General features: G+C 34.9%; 1 protein-coding gene across 1 annotated transcript in view; it reads right to left on the reverse strand.

The window, feature by feature from the left end:
• Positions 1-17,205, reverse strand: part of DNAH7 (dynein axonemal heavy chain 7) — a 117,403-nt gene that overhangs the window by 70,934 nt on the left and 29,264 nt on the right. The window contains exons 18-27 of the mRNA XM_052793210.1: positions 16,994-17,180; positions 11,522-11,715; positions 10,191-10,389; positions 8,557-8,697; positions 5,788-6,000; positions 4,766-4,875; positions 4,126-4,294; positions 2,148-2,250; positions 1,919-2,046; positions 537-749 (exon numbers count right to left, since the gene is read on the reverse strand). Of these exons, the coding sequence (XP_052649170.1) occupies positions 537-749; positions 1,919-2,046; positions 2,148-2,250; positions 4,126-4,294; positions 4,766-4,875; positions 5,788-6,000; positions 8,557-8,697; positions 10,191-10,389; positions 11,522-11,715; positions 16,994-17,180 (1,657 nt within the window). The remainder of the gene's footprint in view (positions 1-536; positions 750-1,918; positions 2,047-2,147; positions 2,251-4,125; positions 4,295-4,765; positions 4,876-5,787; positions 6,001-8,556; positions 8,698-10,190; positions 10,390-11,521; positions 11,716-16,993; positions 17,181-17,205) is intronic.

The raw sequence follows: 17,205 nt of genomic DNA on the forward strand, positions 1-17,205 counted from the left end.
TAGTCTACCTAAATAAAAATAACTGAATTAATAAAACAACAGCTTCGTTTCTTAGTAAAATGTATGCATTCATCCACAATGCAAGCCAAAACAAAATACTACATCCTACACCACTTTTCTTAAAGATAAAAGAGTGATCAAAGTCACACGTGGCAGATATTAGCCAGTGTGTTTCTGGAAAGTGTTCACATACTATGGCAAAGATGTCTGAACCTGATAAGAAAAGCAGAGCAAAGCAGTGGCCAACATGCAAACAACTCAGTAAACCTGCATTTAACTAGAATTCTTGAAAGATAATCAGCACACTTAATAGGCACGTCATTCAGTGACAAGTCACGTGGTGAATGGCCCAGTAGCTTTATCTTTTCTTGACTTTCCCCAGCTTATACCCTAATACATAACCTTTTCATTTTCATAGATATCACAGGATGACATTTTGAACAGCTACTTGCCATTATGTAGAATAGTGTACCTTCTGTTACAAAAGAGACACGTTACTAAGTTATTGGATGACAAAGAAAATTCAAAAAATTTACCTTCAGGTTGCCAGCAGCAGTGAGTACTGACTTCACAGCTCTCATTCCATAATCATAATGGTGCTGAGAAGACAACTGCTCTGAACACAGATGATACGTAGCTACAATTTTTATAGATAGAGGTCGAGCAGTAACAAAACCACAAGAATACAGAACAATCTCTGCAATCATGGCATAATCAGGAACCATCATAGCTACTGTTCTAAAGAGAGCCTATTAAACATACATATGGAAAATCACATCAGAAAAAATTATACCACATTATTATACACAACTTTCTTCTACAATTACATAAAACACTATTTTTTTCATTATTTCATTAATATAGTGACAGCCAATTAAGTTTATCACGATTATGACTACAATATATTTAATGGCTTTCCATAAATGCTTACAAATACTTTATTTTCGATTGTGACAATTCATGGTTGTAGATCGTCTTCATTCAAGATTAACAACAAAAACACATAAAACACCACAAGCTCTAGAAGAAATAGGGGAGTGCAATACAACTACCACAAATAAGTTGATGCTGTCAGACTCCTACTAGCGTTGTTTAGCTGCAACCTATGCTTCAATTTTACCATTGTTCTACCAAACAAGCATCAGAATACTTTCAGACAAAACTTTTGCTACGTTTCATATTCTACCTGAACATTTTTTAAATTATCCTTTCATCTCTACAAGCAGTATTTTTGAATCTTGTACTCATACGATGTGTTAGTGAGTAAATTTCCCAGACAGATCTGAGATATATTTACGAAGACTGTACGTGTCCATGTTTTTATTAATTTATCAAGATATTTGCTCAGATTTCCTTTTCTTTCCATGGACAAAGGACAAATATATTTAAAGGGTAAGAGAGGATGTAGCACTCTTGTAACAGTCACTCAATAATAAACTTAAACAGAATATATATCTCTTACATTAAAAACACCGCAATTCCCTTCAGATCAACCCAAAAGATCAGAAAAAGCAGAAATTAATAAAAACCCATGGTTTTATTCAATATTAAGATATTATTCACTGCTTGTACACTATAAAGTGTTCCTTTTAGTTTTTGAACTTTCAGGTGCTTTGCCAGGAAACACATGCAGTTGGTGTTTTTTAACTTTCTTTTTCTTATCCTGACAGTCAGACCTTGAATCAAGCAACCACTTCCTGACATTTTAAAATTTAGTTTATTCCTATTTTTCAGTCTAATTATCCTTTTCACTTTCTTTTTCTTCTCAGAGAAGATGAATTTTACACTAGTGTAATCAAAAACTGAAGGTAACCGATACTAAATATTCTTAAAAATGTCTATATTTGACAAAAAGTGATTTCTTTTTTACTTTCTGTATTAGCTATTAAAAGTAATAAAATTATAAGTGTTATAATACCTTAAGATTATCGGGAAGCTCTGAACGCCCAGCATAACCAGGATTCATGGTAATGAAGACAGCACATGTAGGGTTCAGTTTCAGTTCAGTTCCTTCAAATACTATTAAATTAGATCCTGAATTAATGCCTATGGAGAAATAAAAACTAATGTCATTGCTGGGCAGGTTTTGTTGCATATTTATTCATTGTCATATGTAAATGAAAGACATGATTAAAATAACAGGTTACCTCTTTGGATAGTAAAAATCTGCTGAGCAACCACAGAGAGTACTTCCAAATCAATCCTGTTGAATTCATCAAAGCAAGCCCATGCCCCACAAGACAATAAACCCTAGAAGAGACAGACATATGACTAATTAATAGGCAACTACTTATTTTGGACATGCTTATCAAAACAATACTGCAATAAGAAAAAGTTTTTAATGTGCAAAGAAAGGACTTTGTCGTGGTTTAACCCCAGCCAGCAACTAAGCACCACGCAGCCACTCACTCACTCCCCACCCACCCAGTGGGATGGGGGAGAATATCGGGAAAAGAAGCAAAACCCGTGGGTTGAGATAAGAACGGTTTAATAGAACAGAAAAGAAGAAACTAATAATGATAACACTAATAAAATGACAACAGTAATAATGAAAGGATTGGAATGTACAAATGATGGGCAGTGCAATTGCTCACCACCCGCCGAGCGACGCCCAGCCAGTCCCCCGAGCGGCGATTCCCCCTCCCACCTCCCAGTTCCTATACTAGATGGGACATCACATGGTATGGAATACCCCGTTGGCCAGTTGGGGTCAGCTGCCCTGGCTGTGTCCTGTGCCAACTTCTTGTGCCCCTCCAGCTTTCTTGCTGGCTGGGCATGAGAAGCTGAAAAATCCTTGACTTTAGTCTAAACACTACTGAGCAACAACTGAAGACATCAGTGTTATCAACATTCTTCTCATACTGAACTCAAAACATAGCACTGTACCAGCTACTAGGAAGACAGTTAACTCTATCCCAGCTGAAACCAGGACAGACTTTTATACATGATCCAGAGCACTAACTTCTAAACAAAATCACTCCAGATAGAATTTGTTTCAAAAAGAATTACAGACATTTAAAAACTAGGTTTGTTTGTTAAAAAAACCCAAACAATTAAGAAAAAAAACCTATACAAACTACTCCAAAATCCTAATTCTTCTGTCACATGCAAAGTGCCTATCAAATACACACAGTTTGCATGTTTTACCTTTATAGTCAGTATTTTGCAACTGGACAAAGGGGAAGCGCTAAATAAGCCTCCAAAAAACTTACTCTTCTTTTGCATCTATTCTAACAGAGTTCACAGTGACAAAAGGCAACATAAGGACTTCTGCACAACTAAAATTCACCATTTGGTTATGGCATTTTATGGCATACTATGTTACTTAAAGTGCAACTAAAGAATAATTCTCTTTTCCTACAGTTCTGGTTAATTCATGGGTCTTTTCTGAGATATGCTCCCCAAATGCTACTCTACTGTCTCTGCAGCACTGTTAGTCTTTCAATGGCATCTCATGCTTTGTAAACAGTAATTCTAAAATTCCCATTTAAGACACAGAATTTTGCTTTCATCATTCTAAATAAAAACTTTAATTTAGCTTATTTTGGTGAACTTCCATCATGTTGAATTTTGAAGACAAATCACTTCATTCCAATGCCACCTCTGACTCAGAAGGTAAGAATAATGCCAGGGAGGAAAGCATACTTGCTTTATTTTTGTATCATTCCAGTGCAAACCAGGACACCGGGCTATAAGACACAGATGTCCATTCAGGATAGATTTTCATAATAGAGCTGTCTACTCAGGCTAATATTGAAATGAATATATGCTTCATTTGTATCATATAATGACTTTTACCAGCTTATTTAGAGTTTAGATTAAACCTCAAGTCCCCTAAAATTTGCAATTAGCTATTTAAAATGCACTTATTAAAATGGCATCTATGTTGCCTATTTAAAGCAAATAAAATCATTATGGTATATTTAGTTTTCAAAGCACATAAAAAACATTTTGATATCTCAATTGGATTCTTACGGTAAGACCTATCTGCACAATACTAGCATTATATAGTGGCCTGGAAGTGGAGAAAGATACATTTACAATACCTTAAGACCACTTCAAGTGCCAAAATAATTAAAGGGCTTTAATATGATTGAGAATATGACCCTCAAGATTTATCCAAACCTTAAAAAATTTTCCTAATGCAAGGTAATCCAATCCATCAGAACAATTGAAAACCACACACTGTTTAGCTACAGCCTTTGCTAAATCTTTTGTAGTTTCTGTTTTTCCAGTTCCAGCAGGACCTTCAGGGGCACCTCCAAGATGTAGGTGCAGTGCACCAAATAGGGTTCTGGAAATAAAATAATAGGAAAAAAAAATTATATTAATTTCTATGCTATTTTTCCAGCTGCTGTAACTTTTACCAGAAACTTTAAACATTTTGTTTCATGTCTGCATTTTCCTATGATGGTACAGTTTATTTCCTTCTAGCCAGCTGTAGTTTACAAATGTGTAGTGATGTATGAAGTTTACTAGAAGTTCACAATAGAGAATAGCTTACTCTCCACTTTCTAAATCTAAATCCTCTTGAAATTTATCACTAAATATAGTGCCACAAAAGATTAAGTTTATCACAAATTTAAATTAAAATATTCATACAGGATGAATTCTATTCCACCAAAAGAAACATATCCTGTTCTAATTACACCTATTAGAACATAAAAAATACAATTCTGCAGTCATCTGTTCTCGGGACTAATTAAAATAGCTCAACTAAATAAATTCTTGCTAATACAGTACATTTAGTAACTTGCAGTTTTACCTGTAGCATCTGTCTGTAAGTGGAGTAATAACCAGCCTAGGGGTATTGCCAAGATATTCGTATCCATACCTCAGTCCAGCATTGATCATCTTTGTTTGTAGATGCCCTTCCTAAGAAACAAGGTAGTAATTTTATAGATTAAATAAATAATTTTTAAAAAACCCACAGCCACAACTCAACACTATTCCTCAAGCTCCTTAACAGGCCCCATGCTGTTAGAAAAAACTACATGGCAGACTACTGATTGCTCCGAGATACTAGTTTCAATGTGGCTCAAATAAAAAAAAACTTGCCAATTAATAGATACTAAAGTATTGAACAAATAGACCATTTTTTTTACATTAACTGTTATCTAAAAAAAGGTCCTACTAACCATATTGCAGAGTAAAACTGTCTTGTGTAGCTACTTAGAAAGCTAACGGACTTCTAAAAGGTAAACAGAAGTAATCATGACCGATACCTGTAGTTATGGTCAATCTGATTACTCTGATACAGCAATGTATGATCCCTACATATACAATTTTTTTAATTTCACATGCAATGTGTTCTGTATTATGGGAAATCTTGTCCTGATGAACGTAAAAAGTATCCTACCACTCTCCAGTACAAACATTGTTATTTTTCCAATAAATGTAATGCACAAATAAATTAATATTGACAATAATTCAGATTAAAACCTCTAACTGAAAATTGTCATCCCTATAGCATTCTCTATCCTGCAGAATCAGAAAACCAAAATACAGTCTCTGAGTGAACAAATTCTGTCTGTAACTCCCCCTGCAAATTCAGCAAATGTACTGAGACTCAGCAGTGATGAAAAAAAGTTATTTTAAATTAAAATTGTTTGCAGCTGGCTACTGGCCATTCTAGCTAGCAATCCATAAAATGATTGGTTATAGGTATGTTTCTATCAGCAGAAATTCTCATAGTAGTGTAACCATTCTCTGTGTAAGCAAGCAAGCAGAAATTGAAAAACTGTGAACAGAAATTACCTTCTAATAGGATTGAGAGGTCTCACTTACCTCCCAGTAGTACCTAAGCTGACTTAACCATTCAAAGTCACTCTCATCTTTGACTTTCTTGCTTACTAGAGATGCAAGAACATCCCTAGCATGAACATCAAGCACAACAAGTGCTCCTAGAGTCACTCGATTCTGCTTAGACAGCTTTCCTCGCACCAAGGTGACAATGTCCTCAATCTGTCTATTATTCTGCTCCAGAAAATCCTCTAGTGCCTGCAAAAAATTTTAAAAGTTAAGAAGTCGCATGTCTAGTCTAAGGCATGATTATTTTTTCTTATATTACTTTTATATCTCTGTATTAAAGAAATCCCTTCTCACTATAATAGTAGAACAGTGTCCTTCATTCACTGGTAGTTCAACAGGGTTTTGTGTTTGGGGGTGGGGGTTCTACTTTTACAGAACCTTGTCCCACAACAGTTAGAAAAAATAACAGATCTATAATTCAAAAAAGTTAACAAGAAAATGCATTGTTCTACAATTTTTCATTTTATCGGCTTCTGGTTATAGTCTGTGTTCAGTTAGCTTAATAATTTCTTTAAAACAGTAATTGATAGTTTCTTTCATGCTAATAAGTTGCTGGTAAACAAGAAAGGCCCAATTAAGAAAAGCACTTGTATCATGACAGTACTTAGATATGAAGAAGTACCTTACTGAATTGAAATAAAAAAGTGGGAATTAACCTTAGTAATACATTCACACCAAAGCATGTTTCTATAGAGAAATGGCTTCTATTTGTCTGGAGAAAACCTTACCTAGGCCTGTTATAGATTCTTCTTCCTGCTAGCCTGCTGTTCCACTCCAAACACAGTGGCACTTGTAACACTCAATAGATAATGATGATTTTGAGATCTCTCATCTCAGCTAGTTATTTTCCAAACATTAAGTTTGGATAATCATCTGCTTAGTATGACTAAGCACTTTTTATTTATGAGAATATAAAGCAGTAAACAGAGTTCAAAAGCAGTTCAATTTCTAGAGTGTTGCATTAGAAGTTCTGACCAGGATAAAATCTGAAATGCCTCACTCAAGTCAGGGAAAATAACCCACTTGCTTACCACTAAGCTTTCTTCAGCAAACATGAGATATCAGTTGAGGCACAGAATATGTCCTTAACTTCCATATCAGCAGCATTCCTTGGTGCTATCCTTCTGACCATATGACTGTATATCACTGAGAATGCACACAGTCCACAAGACAATGCTCTCAAAATCTATAAAACCCCTCTATACAGCATCTTAGTTCATTAATAATAAGAAGAAATTTACACCTTTGATTTATGTACAACAATTACTTGTTGGAAACAACTCAAAAATGTTTGAAAGGGAGCATGTGTGTGTGAACACATATTTAATATTAATGAGTGACTTAAACGATATTGGCATCCTATCCCAGAAAACACTAAAGTGCTTCAGGCAGAATACAGTAGTTTTGGCCTCTCGTGTGGTCACTGATTGTCTGTCATGTTTCTTATGCTTTAGTATACAACATAGGAATGGAAAAGAGAAAGAATATTGAAGGCTGTAAGACTGAGAGTTCTCCCTGCCACAGATTTGTGACAGATTGTCAGGAGATGCAAATGATTCTCTACCGCTTCACTACATACAAGCCCCTTTCCACAGCAGAACGAAGATTCTTGGGCTGAAGCCAGATGAGCAGAATTCCCACTAAAACAGAATTTGAGTGAAAGCTACAGGAAGGACAGGTTTCCCTGCATGCCCACATACAGAAAAGGCTTGATACAGACCAGCACAAGAGCTTTTGTCTACACTCAGAATTCTGTAACAAACATTCCCAAAAGCAAATTAATTTCAGCCGTGCTTAACTTCCTCTTTTATTCACTAACAACATTAACTACAGACTCACTAACGTGAGACTGGCTTTAATTTTTTTTTTTTTAATCTAAAATCTCTAAAATTAGAATTCCTGTCTCTCCTTCCTGAAAGTCTTTCACCAACTGAGGATAAACGGTGCAGTATGTAGAAGCCTTATTTCTTTCCCCAGGAAACTGAGGTTCTCCTGTATTACTGGGAAAAGAAAATATTTTCAAATCTTTTTCAAATCTTCAGGTATGTTGCAAGATTTAGTCCTTGTATTAGCAGATAATGTCCTCTTCTTCCTTTAATTCCCTCTTCCAAGACACTCAGAAGCGTCTTTTCCTTGCATGTCAGAATGCAGCTGCTCAAAAAAGCCACTATTACCAGGAGCCATTGCTTCAGCTTGTGAATAAGCAGAAAATGTTATATAGCCTTTAAAATACTACTCCATATATGGATTAAAGATCAGATTTAACTTTATGTTTGTGGTACAGCTCAGCTATATATGAACAGGGAGAATCCGAATATACATGTCATTGCAAAAAAAAAGGAATTAAAAGAAGAGAGTATCATGAAGTTATAACTTTATGTATAACTGTGAAAACTTGATGTTTCTTTCTGTCCAAACACCAGAGGATGAAAATCTAGTTGCCTCATCTGATGGTGGCAATTCTGGAACACTTCCAAATACAACAGGTGAGAGCATTAAGCCTTAGTGATAAACAGAAGAAAGGTTCTACAGAACACATATCCTGAATCTTAATTCTGTTCCTTAAGTACCTTTATTCCCACTAGCATTAGCTAATAGATTATAAATTTTTTGTACCAGTCAGGCATACATATTCACTATTTGACAAGGGTGAGGATAGTATATATCTTCTAATGCTAGTCCTAGCCCATCTTCATAAAAAGCACTAAACATTTATGAATAATTTTAAATTTAAAATATTCTTACCGTTTGGCCATTTCTAATAGACATCTGTACTTGCATTGTCCAGAAAGTTTGGGATACACAAAGAACCGTTTGTCCAGGCCACTCTCTTACCCAATTAACACGTGGAGTTTTTGGATAAGCTTCAAGTGCATCCCCAATGACCTGGGCAGAGAAAAGCACAATGTAACTACATGAGAAAACAGGTAATGTTCAGCTTTAGAATTGATTTAGGTTAGATTGTTTTACTGAGAATAAAAAATAAATCAGGGTCTAGATTCAGCCTCAAATTCAACTCTATAATACTGACATCTTGCAAGCCAATCTCTCAACAAAGCTCAAAAAAACCCAAAATCTCATAATATGAACGAAGTGATCACACAAAATTTCTGAGAACTGATTTCACAACGCATTCTGAAATTATTCTTGCTATCAGATACTTAAAATTTTCTAGCTCCATCTACAATGAAACCAGAAAACAAGTACAAATACAATTTAGTTAGAAGTAATATCCCAGACTGAAAGTTATTTCACCTATTCATTCTAGTAAAAACCCAGAGCTTTTAATTTTGTAGATCATATTATTTAAATTTATATCTAACTTTAAGTGTATTTTCTAATAATAGAATGATTAACTAGTGCCACTCAAGGATAATCCCAATGAAACCAAAACTTGCACTACAAAAAAACTTCAAGTCTACAACAACAGGTTATTTTCCTGCCATTAACAAAACCTAAGCAAGAATAAAGTCTTATATCAACAAACTCCTCAGACAAGCAGTGTAAACCACCTGAGTGAAAATCTGCCATTTGTTTTGCAGTTCCAAGCATTTTTGCTTTTAACAATCTCTATACACAATAGCATCAATTAAAAAAAAAAAAAAACAACCTATGAGGGGAAAATGTGTCTGTACTGACATTGAAACTATGTAAATGTTATCTGTTTTAGATCATTATAAAAGTTCTGTGTTCAAGGCTAAATGCAGACAAATGGTGCTTAACCATTTCTTAGTCATGCAGCTCAGTTTCTCTCTGTCTGATATGCACTAGATAGATCAGGTTATTCACCTTCTTCTGTACTGCTATGCCACTACAATAATTAAACTGTTATACTGTAAGACAGTGTCAGGGAAATTGTGTGCATATTTAATTACCTTAATTGACATTGAAAAGGACCACAAAAAAGAAGACAGAGATTATTAAATATACAACACAATGATGAGACACTGTAAAGACTAGAATGATACAATCTGAAAAGAGTTAAGGGTCTTGATTAAAGTAGTCATAATTAAGAGGAACACAAAAAAAAAAAGGCAAAAAAAACCAAACCCACGGACAATCTTTCAGTTTAATCTTGTCCCTTAATACCACATCAAGTGTAGAACAATCTCTGGCAAAAGAATCCTTGGCACAACCGGTTTTGACTCTACTATTTAATTTTAAAGAATTTTAGAAAATTTTACAACCAGAAATCAACACCAGAACTAAAAAAAAAAAAAAAAAAAAAAAAAGTATAACCTTTAAAGACTGAATTCATTGTTTTAATGTTCATACTAGGTGCAAAGAATAAAAAGTGATTCCAGTAAATGTTAATGTTTACTGAAGAAATCAATGCTGAATGACGTTAGGCTGGAAAATAAGAGGTTAGGACTTGTTACCTTGTGGACAGACTTCAGCATAGCTGCCTCCAGTTCAACCAGCCATTTTTCAACTTGACCTCTAGCTTCTGATGTTGAGATTGTCTCTATGAGTTGCACAGTCTCTCCTTCACTACTTTTAATGTGTGTAATATCTAATACATCAGTAAATTCCACTCTTGCAATTCCTTCAAAACACTTTTTCAAGTGAGGTTGTACTCTAGAAAACAAAACTAGTATTAAACAGCTTCTGATATTTTTTCTTGCAAATACTACCAAAGAAGATCCAATTAAAAAAAAATAAAATCTGAACAATTTACTTAAAAGATCATTTAAAGTTTGTTAAAAAAAAGGTTATCCTCAACAATAATTCTTGTGTACCACCCCTTGCAAGATACGTACCACAATATTTTTTGAAGATCAGTTTAAAGATGTAAAATATTACTTATAGTCTCTGTAACACATAAACTAGTAAGGATAAACAAGTATTCTTTTTTTAACTGCTAATCCACCTACAGGACATAAAATTCCATTATTTATATCTTCCCAGCAAACTATAGTAAATATTAAGGAATTTGAGTAAAGCAATCAAGTACAACCTTAACACTTGTAATAAAAAAAAATAAAAATAACCTTTAAGATTTTTTTTCTCACAATATCTCTTGCCCTGTTCATTGCACTGTATGAATATTTCTCTGTGACTGAGCTGGCATTTTATTTTTCATTTTCATTCTTATTTTGCATGACCTTGCACTGCACTCACTGCACGGTGTCAAGTCTGCCTGTTGGGAATCAAACCCCAGTTCCTCTGCTTATAGCAAAGGCTATATTGCTTAACAAGATAGCTTCTGCAGGAATCTTTGTAGAGTTAATTCCACTCAGTATAAGGACTTATACTGAGTTATACTTTTTGCAGTTTAATCCTGAATGAGGTTGGGGAGTAGAAACCCAGAGAGTGTTAAAACATGGCAAAAAACTTCTGAAATACTTTAATTAGGACTGCCCCTAAAAAGATAAAACTCAAGTCAGCAATATACAGGTTCCATCTGATAATCAATTTCCTACTGGGAAAAATCAGGCATGTTAATTTCACCATGAATTACTATATGGACTTCTGATTCTTCTGAAAACCAGTGTATGAAAGGGTTACTAGTTTAGAAAACAGAACTGAATTTAATCACTCATATTAAAAATTACTCTGCATTCACCTGTCATAAAATCTAACCAAGTAGATACTTAATACCATAACTGTCAGTGAGAAAAAAAGAGAGTTCTGGGCTCAGAGAAACAATATGGCAAGACTATCTGCATGCACTATGAGTCACAAATTCATCTATTAAATATTACCATACCGAGTAGGATCTTTAGTCTCTGAAAGAATCTCAAGGAGTTCATCATTAGATAAAAAAAAGAATCTGGGGAAAAACAGGCGCTTCTTCTCTAGGTATTCATTAAGTCCTTTGAGAATTAGCTCCAGAAATTCATTGCACTTCCTCAGTTTTTCCAACATCTTGTCTATTATTACTACTGTCAGCACATGTTTGTCCTGGAAAAGAAATTATTCCAGATAAAAATGTTAATGCCTTCTCAAGTAAATCACCACACAGCACTGCAGGAAGTCTTAAGCAAAATGAATCTTTATTTCAAATTGTGCTTTACTCAAACCATTGTCAGGTTTACAATTTATTAAACTTCTTCATTGCCAGGGTTCACTGGAAAAGTAGTTAGACAGTTGGTATTAAAGTAAATTTTTCAAAACAGAATCAATTCATCAAACAGCACAACTCCCATCATTCTGTTGGAGCAACATCAATTTACACTGGCTATTCAATTGGATTATGTAAGTAAGCAACATGAACAATAAAAACATTTTGATGGATTTTTAACAGCGTACTTTTATGACAACAATGCAGTCACATATTTTAAGTGGTAATCATCTATCAGACTTCAATGCAAAAAAAGGATTTTTCCTTCCATATAAAATATATAAATATATACACAGGATTATAAGTATTGAGGTGGCAAAGTTGTACGTAGGCAACACTGACACTTCAGCACTAACACTAACTAGTAATGTGATCTAAAAAAAGCTATTCTCTGGTCCTAATATGTTTACCAGCTAAATACATGCTTAAAGATTTTTGCTAGCAAAATCTGAAGAGTTATACTTGCTTTAAGAATATAAAAAATAATATTTTTATTTATTTTTACAATAGCACCTGAATAACACCTGTCAAGATACACTATTGGATAAACACTGTGTTTCTTATATTTATACGTTGTGTAGATGACAAAATATATGACATATAGTGCTTTCCAAATTCTTTCTAGTGTTTTCCAAATTAACCTCTCAAATTAAATGAATGTAAATGCTTAGAAAAGCTACTGCATAAGTTGAAAGTTGTCTCAATTAATACCAATACAAAAAAGATTTTTCAAAAGACCTAAAAGGTTGCCAAGCTAAGAAGCTTTAAAGAAATACAGTTGTCAGAACATCAGGTTCTAGCATTTAATATACCTTATGGCCAATTTATAGCCTAATCATCATTACATTTATTCAATTGTGCTCACCAAGTATGGGGTTTGGGGAGCAAAACAAGACACACGTTGAAAAGTAGGAAATTATGCAGATTTATGACTGAGGAAGTCAAACCAAGCAAATGCTTCTACTCAGTTCCTATATGGGCTTGCGTTCATCTGTGACTGAATTTATTCTAGTTCAGTTCTAGTTCAGGCCCATGCCAGTACATTAACTGACTTGCTAACTGTGAACGGATTCAAACCCACTCATGTTGCAATACATAATGTTCTATAATGACAAAGTCCTGGCAATGAAATGGAGAGTAATTAATCCCAAGACCCTGCTCCACTTCCCAAAGTCTGGGAATGCAGCTTCTGCCATAGCTTCTCCTTTACCACCTAAATCAGACTGAATTTCCCTGGAATTTGAATGGGGCCAAAATGACCACAGATAAGACGGAAACAGAGCTAACTAGAAATGCTAGTCAGCCCTTAGGTCCCCTCTGCCCAGTGAGTCTGCACCTATAAGTACACAGCATAGAACACATAACCAGGATCAAAATTAAAAAAAGACACAGGCACATCCAACTATAAGAAACACCAAACAGATAGGTAGGAAGAATTTCAGACTAGTCAGTCTACTGAGGGCTTGTTAGAACTGCTGACAGCAACAACAAAAAATACTCCAATGGACAGCAGAAATCAAAGATGTACCCAGACTATTTCCACTAGGAACGGTTTTGTCAGAGCCATTACAAATACAGAATGTCCCACTCAGAGAAGTCCCTGATAGGGCTTGCAGAACAACACAGTCTCGCAGAGCAGAAGCATGGGTGACTCATGTTGCAAGGGACAGATGAGGAAAGAGAGGCTAGACTGCTGTGCAAACCCCAGAATGTGCAAAAAGTATCTGTAAGAAACAAACTCCTTACAGGGTGACAATGCAGATTTGACCCAGTAACTTGACTGCTGTTCAGCTTCAGTTTGGAGAATTTAATAATAAAATCCAAGTTCAGTTTCAGTTCAAAAACTTATAACATTTTGAAAGTATTTGCAATGTGCATTCAGCTTTGGTTCAATTCCCCGCTCATGTTACACACATACTTGCAATCTACTGAAAAAAACCCCAGAATTGTATGTTTATCTAATTGATCTTCAGGGGGGTGCACCTCCCTAATACAATAATCATAGTGTTCCTTTGTACATGAAATACATTTACTTTCTGTCACTTGCCTCTTGCATAATACCAAACTCGGTAACTACATATATTTTTCATCTATACATTGACAATTAAGCTGTCAGCATACAAACATAGTTCATAATTGGTTTTATAAAACAGTTTTTAATGCACAAACAACCGTATAACTACACGTTGTCAACAGAAAGAGGTTTTGTTCCCTTTCTTAGCATATTTATCATCAGCGAACAGAGTAAGTGCAACTGGTAAAGCAAATCAAAGCTGTGTTACCAGTGTTGTAAATGGGATTCTTCCTGCTTGTTTTTTCTTTCATATGAGAAAAAGTCAGGAAAAAAGATGATTTATGCTTCAACATAGATTTCCTATTTACAGTTCTGCTAAGGCATGAAGAAAAAAGGCAATGCCATCATTCTCAGTCATTCAAAACATCAGCGTAACTTATTTTGTCAGCGACACTGTCACTGTCAATTAGGGGAAAAAACTGTATCAAGAAAATAGTATAAATCAAGTACCTAAAAATAGCTTGAGTACCCTGTTAAAAGACCATCACTAACTCTAGTTTCTAAATATAATTTTTAACATATCACAAGTTGCAGACTAGGGGTTTTTTTCTTGCCTTTTTTTTTTTTTCTTTCTTCCCCATAAAGACAGAAAAGCTTCCATATCCTAGATTATTTTTAAATTCATGGGAAGTGGAAATTAACCCACTAAGTAATTTAACCCTCATTAATGTGCATTGCTTAAATTAGATATTTAAAATGAAGGAATAATATATGATTATTCAAATTTGTGATTAAAATCTAAGCAAATAAATGAATTTTATAATACAAAACAATTTTATAACACAATGGCATATAAAATGCAAAAGAGCACAAACAGACTCAAGTTAGCTTTATGCTTTAAAAAAGACCATTGTATAGATCGGAGAAGAGCATTCTTTTAAGCCATAAAACTCAAACACTGCATTTGTGGAAACAGAGTGCCATCTTCTGGAAAATAATGCCTACTTGTTTAGCCAAAACTAACTTGAGATTGTTAAATTTCTATTCTGACGTTTACACTCTCCTCGACAAATAAAAGATGATTCTTTTTTCTGCCAGTGATAACACATATCACATTCAAAAAATACTTTGTATTTGATCAGCACTGAATATCTGAATTAGAAGATTTTATCAAAACAGATCATTCAGCACACAATGTTCAGAAATACAATACTCAACAAAATTCTGAAATTCTTCCCCTTTTTTATTTTTACCCAATTTATTCCCCCAAATGAATACTATGGATTTCACAGCTCTATGGGATAAAGTCCTGATTTTCTTCTACATCCGAAGAAAGAAAAAACAGAGAACAAGGGGGGGGGGCGTTAAGACAGAAGGAGGAAAAGAGAGAGAGAGGACGAAATGGAGCGAGAGAAAGGGAAGGAGAAAGACTAGAAAGAGAACAAAAAATAACTTTATTTTTAAGTGATCAAGCTGAATTGCTGGGAAACGAAGCAAACGCTTCTTTTTGTATACACTTTGTGTATTCCTACATTAAGACCATATCTACAATCTGAAAAGAGCCCAGACCAAAAACTTTTAGACTGAGTGAAGATTTTAGCATTTGTCCTAATAACATAATGGATCTCTGAAAGTTCTGCAAAGGCATGAGACGGATGAAAACAAAGCTTCTAATTTTTTTCCTTTAAATGGCAACCTTATGTCCCTACCCTGGAAAACAGTGGACCTCATAAATCTTCTCAAGCCTGTTGAATAGTTTAGTAAGCCCAGTTAAAAAAATACTAAAAATGCAACATCCTACTAGGAATGTCATTGATATTAGGGAACTTTTTCAGTTTTAGAAAATACTGAAAAATACTTTTTCAGTATTTTTATTAGAATCATTAGGATTATGTAATAGGATTACAAGAATTACTAGGTAACTGGTTATTCCCAAAGGAACAGAATTTATAGAGCGTGCATTCAGACCATTGATCATGTAACTGCTGAAGAATCAGCTGTGCCAGTTTCAGGTGTTACCTCTTCCATTACTAGTACCACCTCTTTGCTAGAAGCTATTGCCCTCTCAGCAGAGTCAGCAGAAGAGATTGCAGGAGTGTTCTTCATCCAGTTAGGCTGGCAAATATAGCCAATCTAACCTAATCCAAGGCTGAAAATATCTAACTACTGACACAAAGAGCATTCATATAATCTCATTAATTGATCCTAATAACAGTGCTAACTTCCAGAAAGTGTCAAATAAGCAGCAGATTGGCAAGACAGTAACATTTGGACCAGACGTGCAGTGGTGGTGTCTGACAACTGCCTTATGTACTGATTCATAGTAGATCAGAATACTACTTTTGAAGCAAGTTAAATATCTAAACAGTTTAAAGTCACAGAGGCATCTCTACCATTCAATATGCAAATAAGCACCATTTTTCAAAAGGAACAATCAGTGTAAAATTTCATTGATTCGTGTCAATTGACCTACAGTGCCAGGATCATCGTTGCTATGTTACCTTGCTTTGTATGCCGCTTAATTTTACTTACCCGAACAGCACATGGCCTGTGAGAAGAGATTGGGAGAGCTGGACTTGTTCAGCTTGGTGAAGTGGAAATTAAGGTAGAATTTAACTGTAGCCAGCAACTACATGAAGGGCAATTGAAAAAAACAAAGCCAACTTCTCAGCAATGATAATTGGGCAACAGGGAGCAACAGGTACAAACCTTTGCTTGGGAGGTTCAGGGTGGACATTAGGGAAAAAATATTCACTAGGAAGGTACTGCAGCACCAAAGTTTCTGGAGGTGATCTGCAAGAAATCTCTGTCCTTGGAGATTTTTGAAATTTGGCTACACAAAACTGTGGCTGACCTGATGTAGTGTTGGCAAAAGTTCTGCTTTTAGGAGGAAGTTAGACTAACTGAACTCCAGTGGCCCCTCCCAATCAATGCTTCTATGATTCTACGTGAAACAGTTCTGCAAAATAATTTTTTAAAGGATCTGAGAAAGGGGGCTAAGATGAAACAGAAAACAGATTACTGTGTTATCAGAAGCAATTTTTTTTTTTTTTTTGGTACATACTACAAAATTCACTCCGTATTCTTAAGACAGCAGTACTTACCTGAAAAACTGATTTCATTAAGTCTTTCCATGTCTTAACCACAGTACTGAATCGTCTGCTTTCCTCAGGCATCTGAGCCATGATGTCAGGAGAACTAAAAATTGGCTCCAAATAAAGCCAAGTAGCCTGAACCTTCAGCCACTCATCCAGAATCTCCTGTACTAACAACAGCTTGCTTTCCCATTCCCTATAAAATAGCATTAGTTCAAATG

Source organism: Harpia harpyja, chromosome 7 (genome assembly GCF_026419915.1).
Source record: "Harpia harpyja isolate bHarHar1 chromosome 7, bHarHar1 primary haplotype, whole genome shotgun sequence".
NCBI lineage: Eukaryota > Metazoa > Chordata > Aves > Accipitriformes > Accipitridae > Harpia > Harpia harpyja.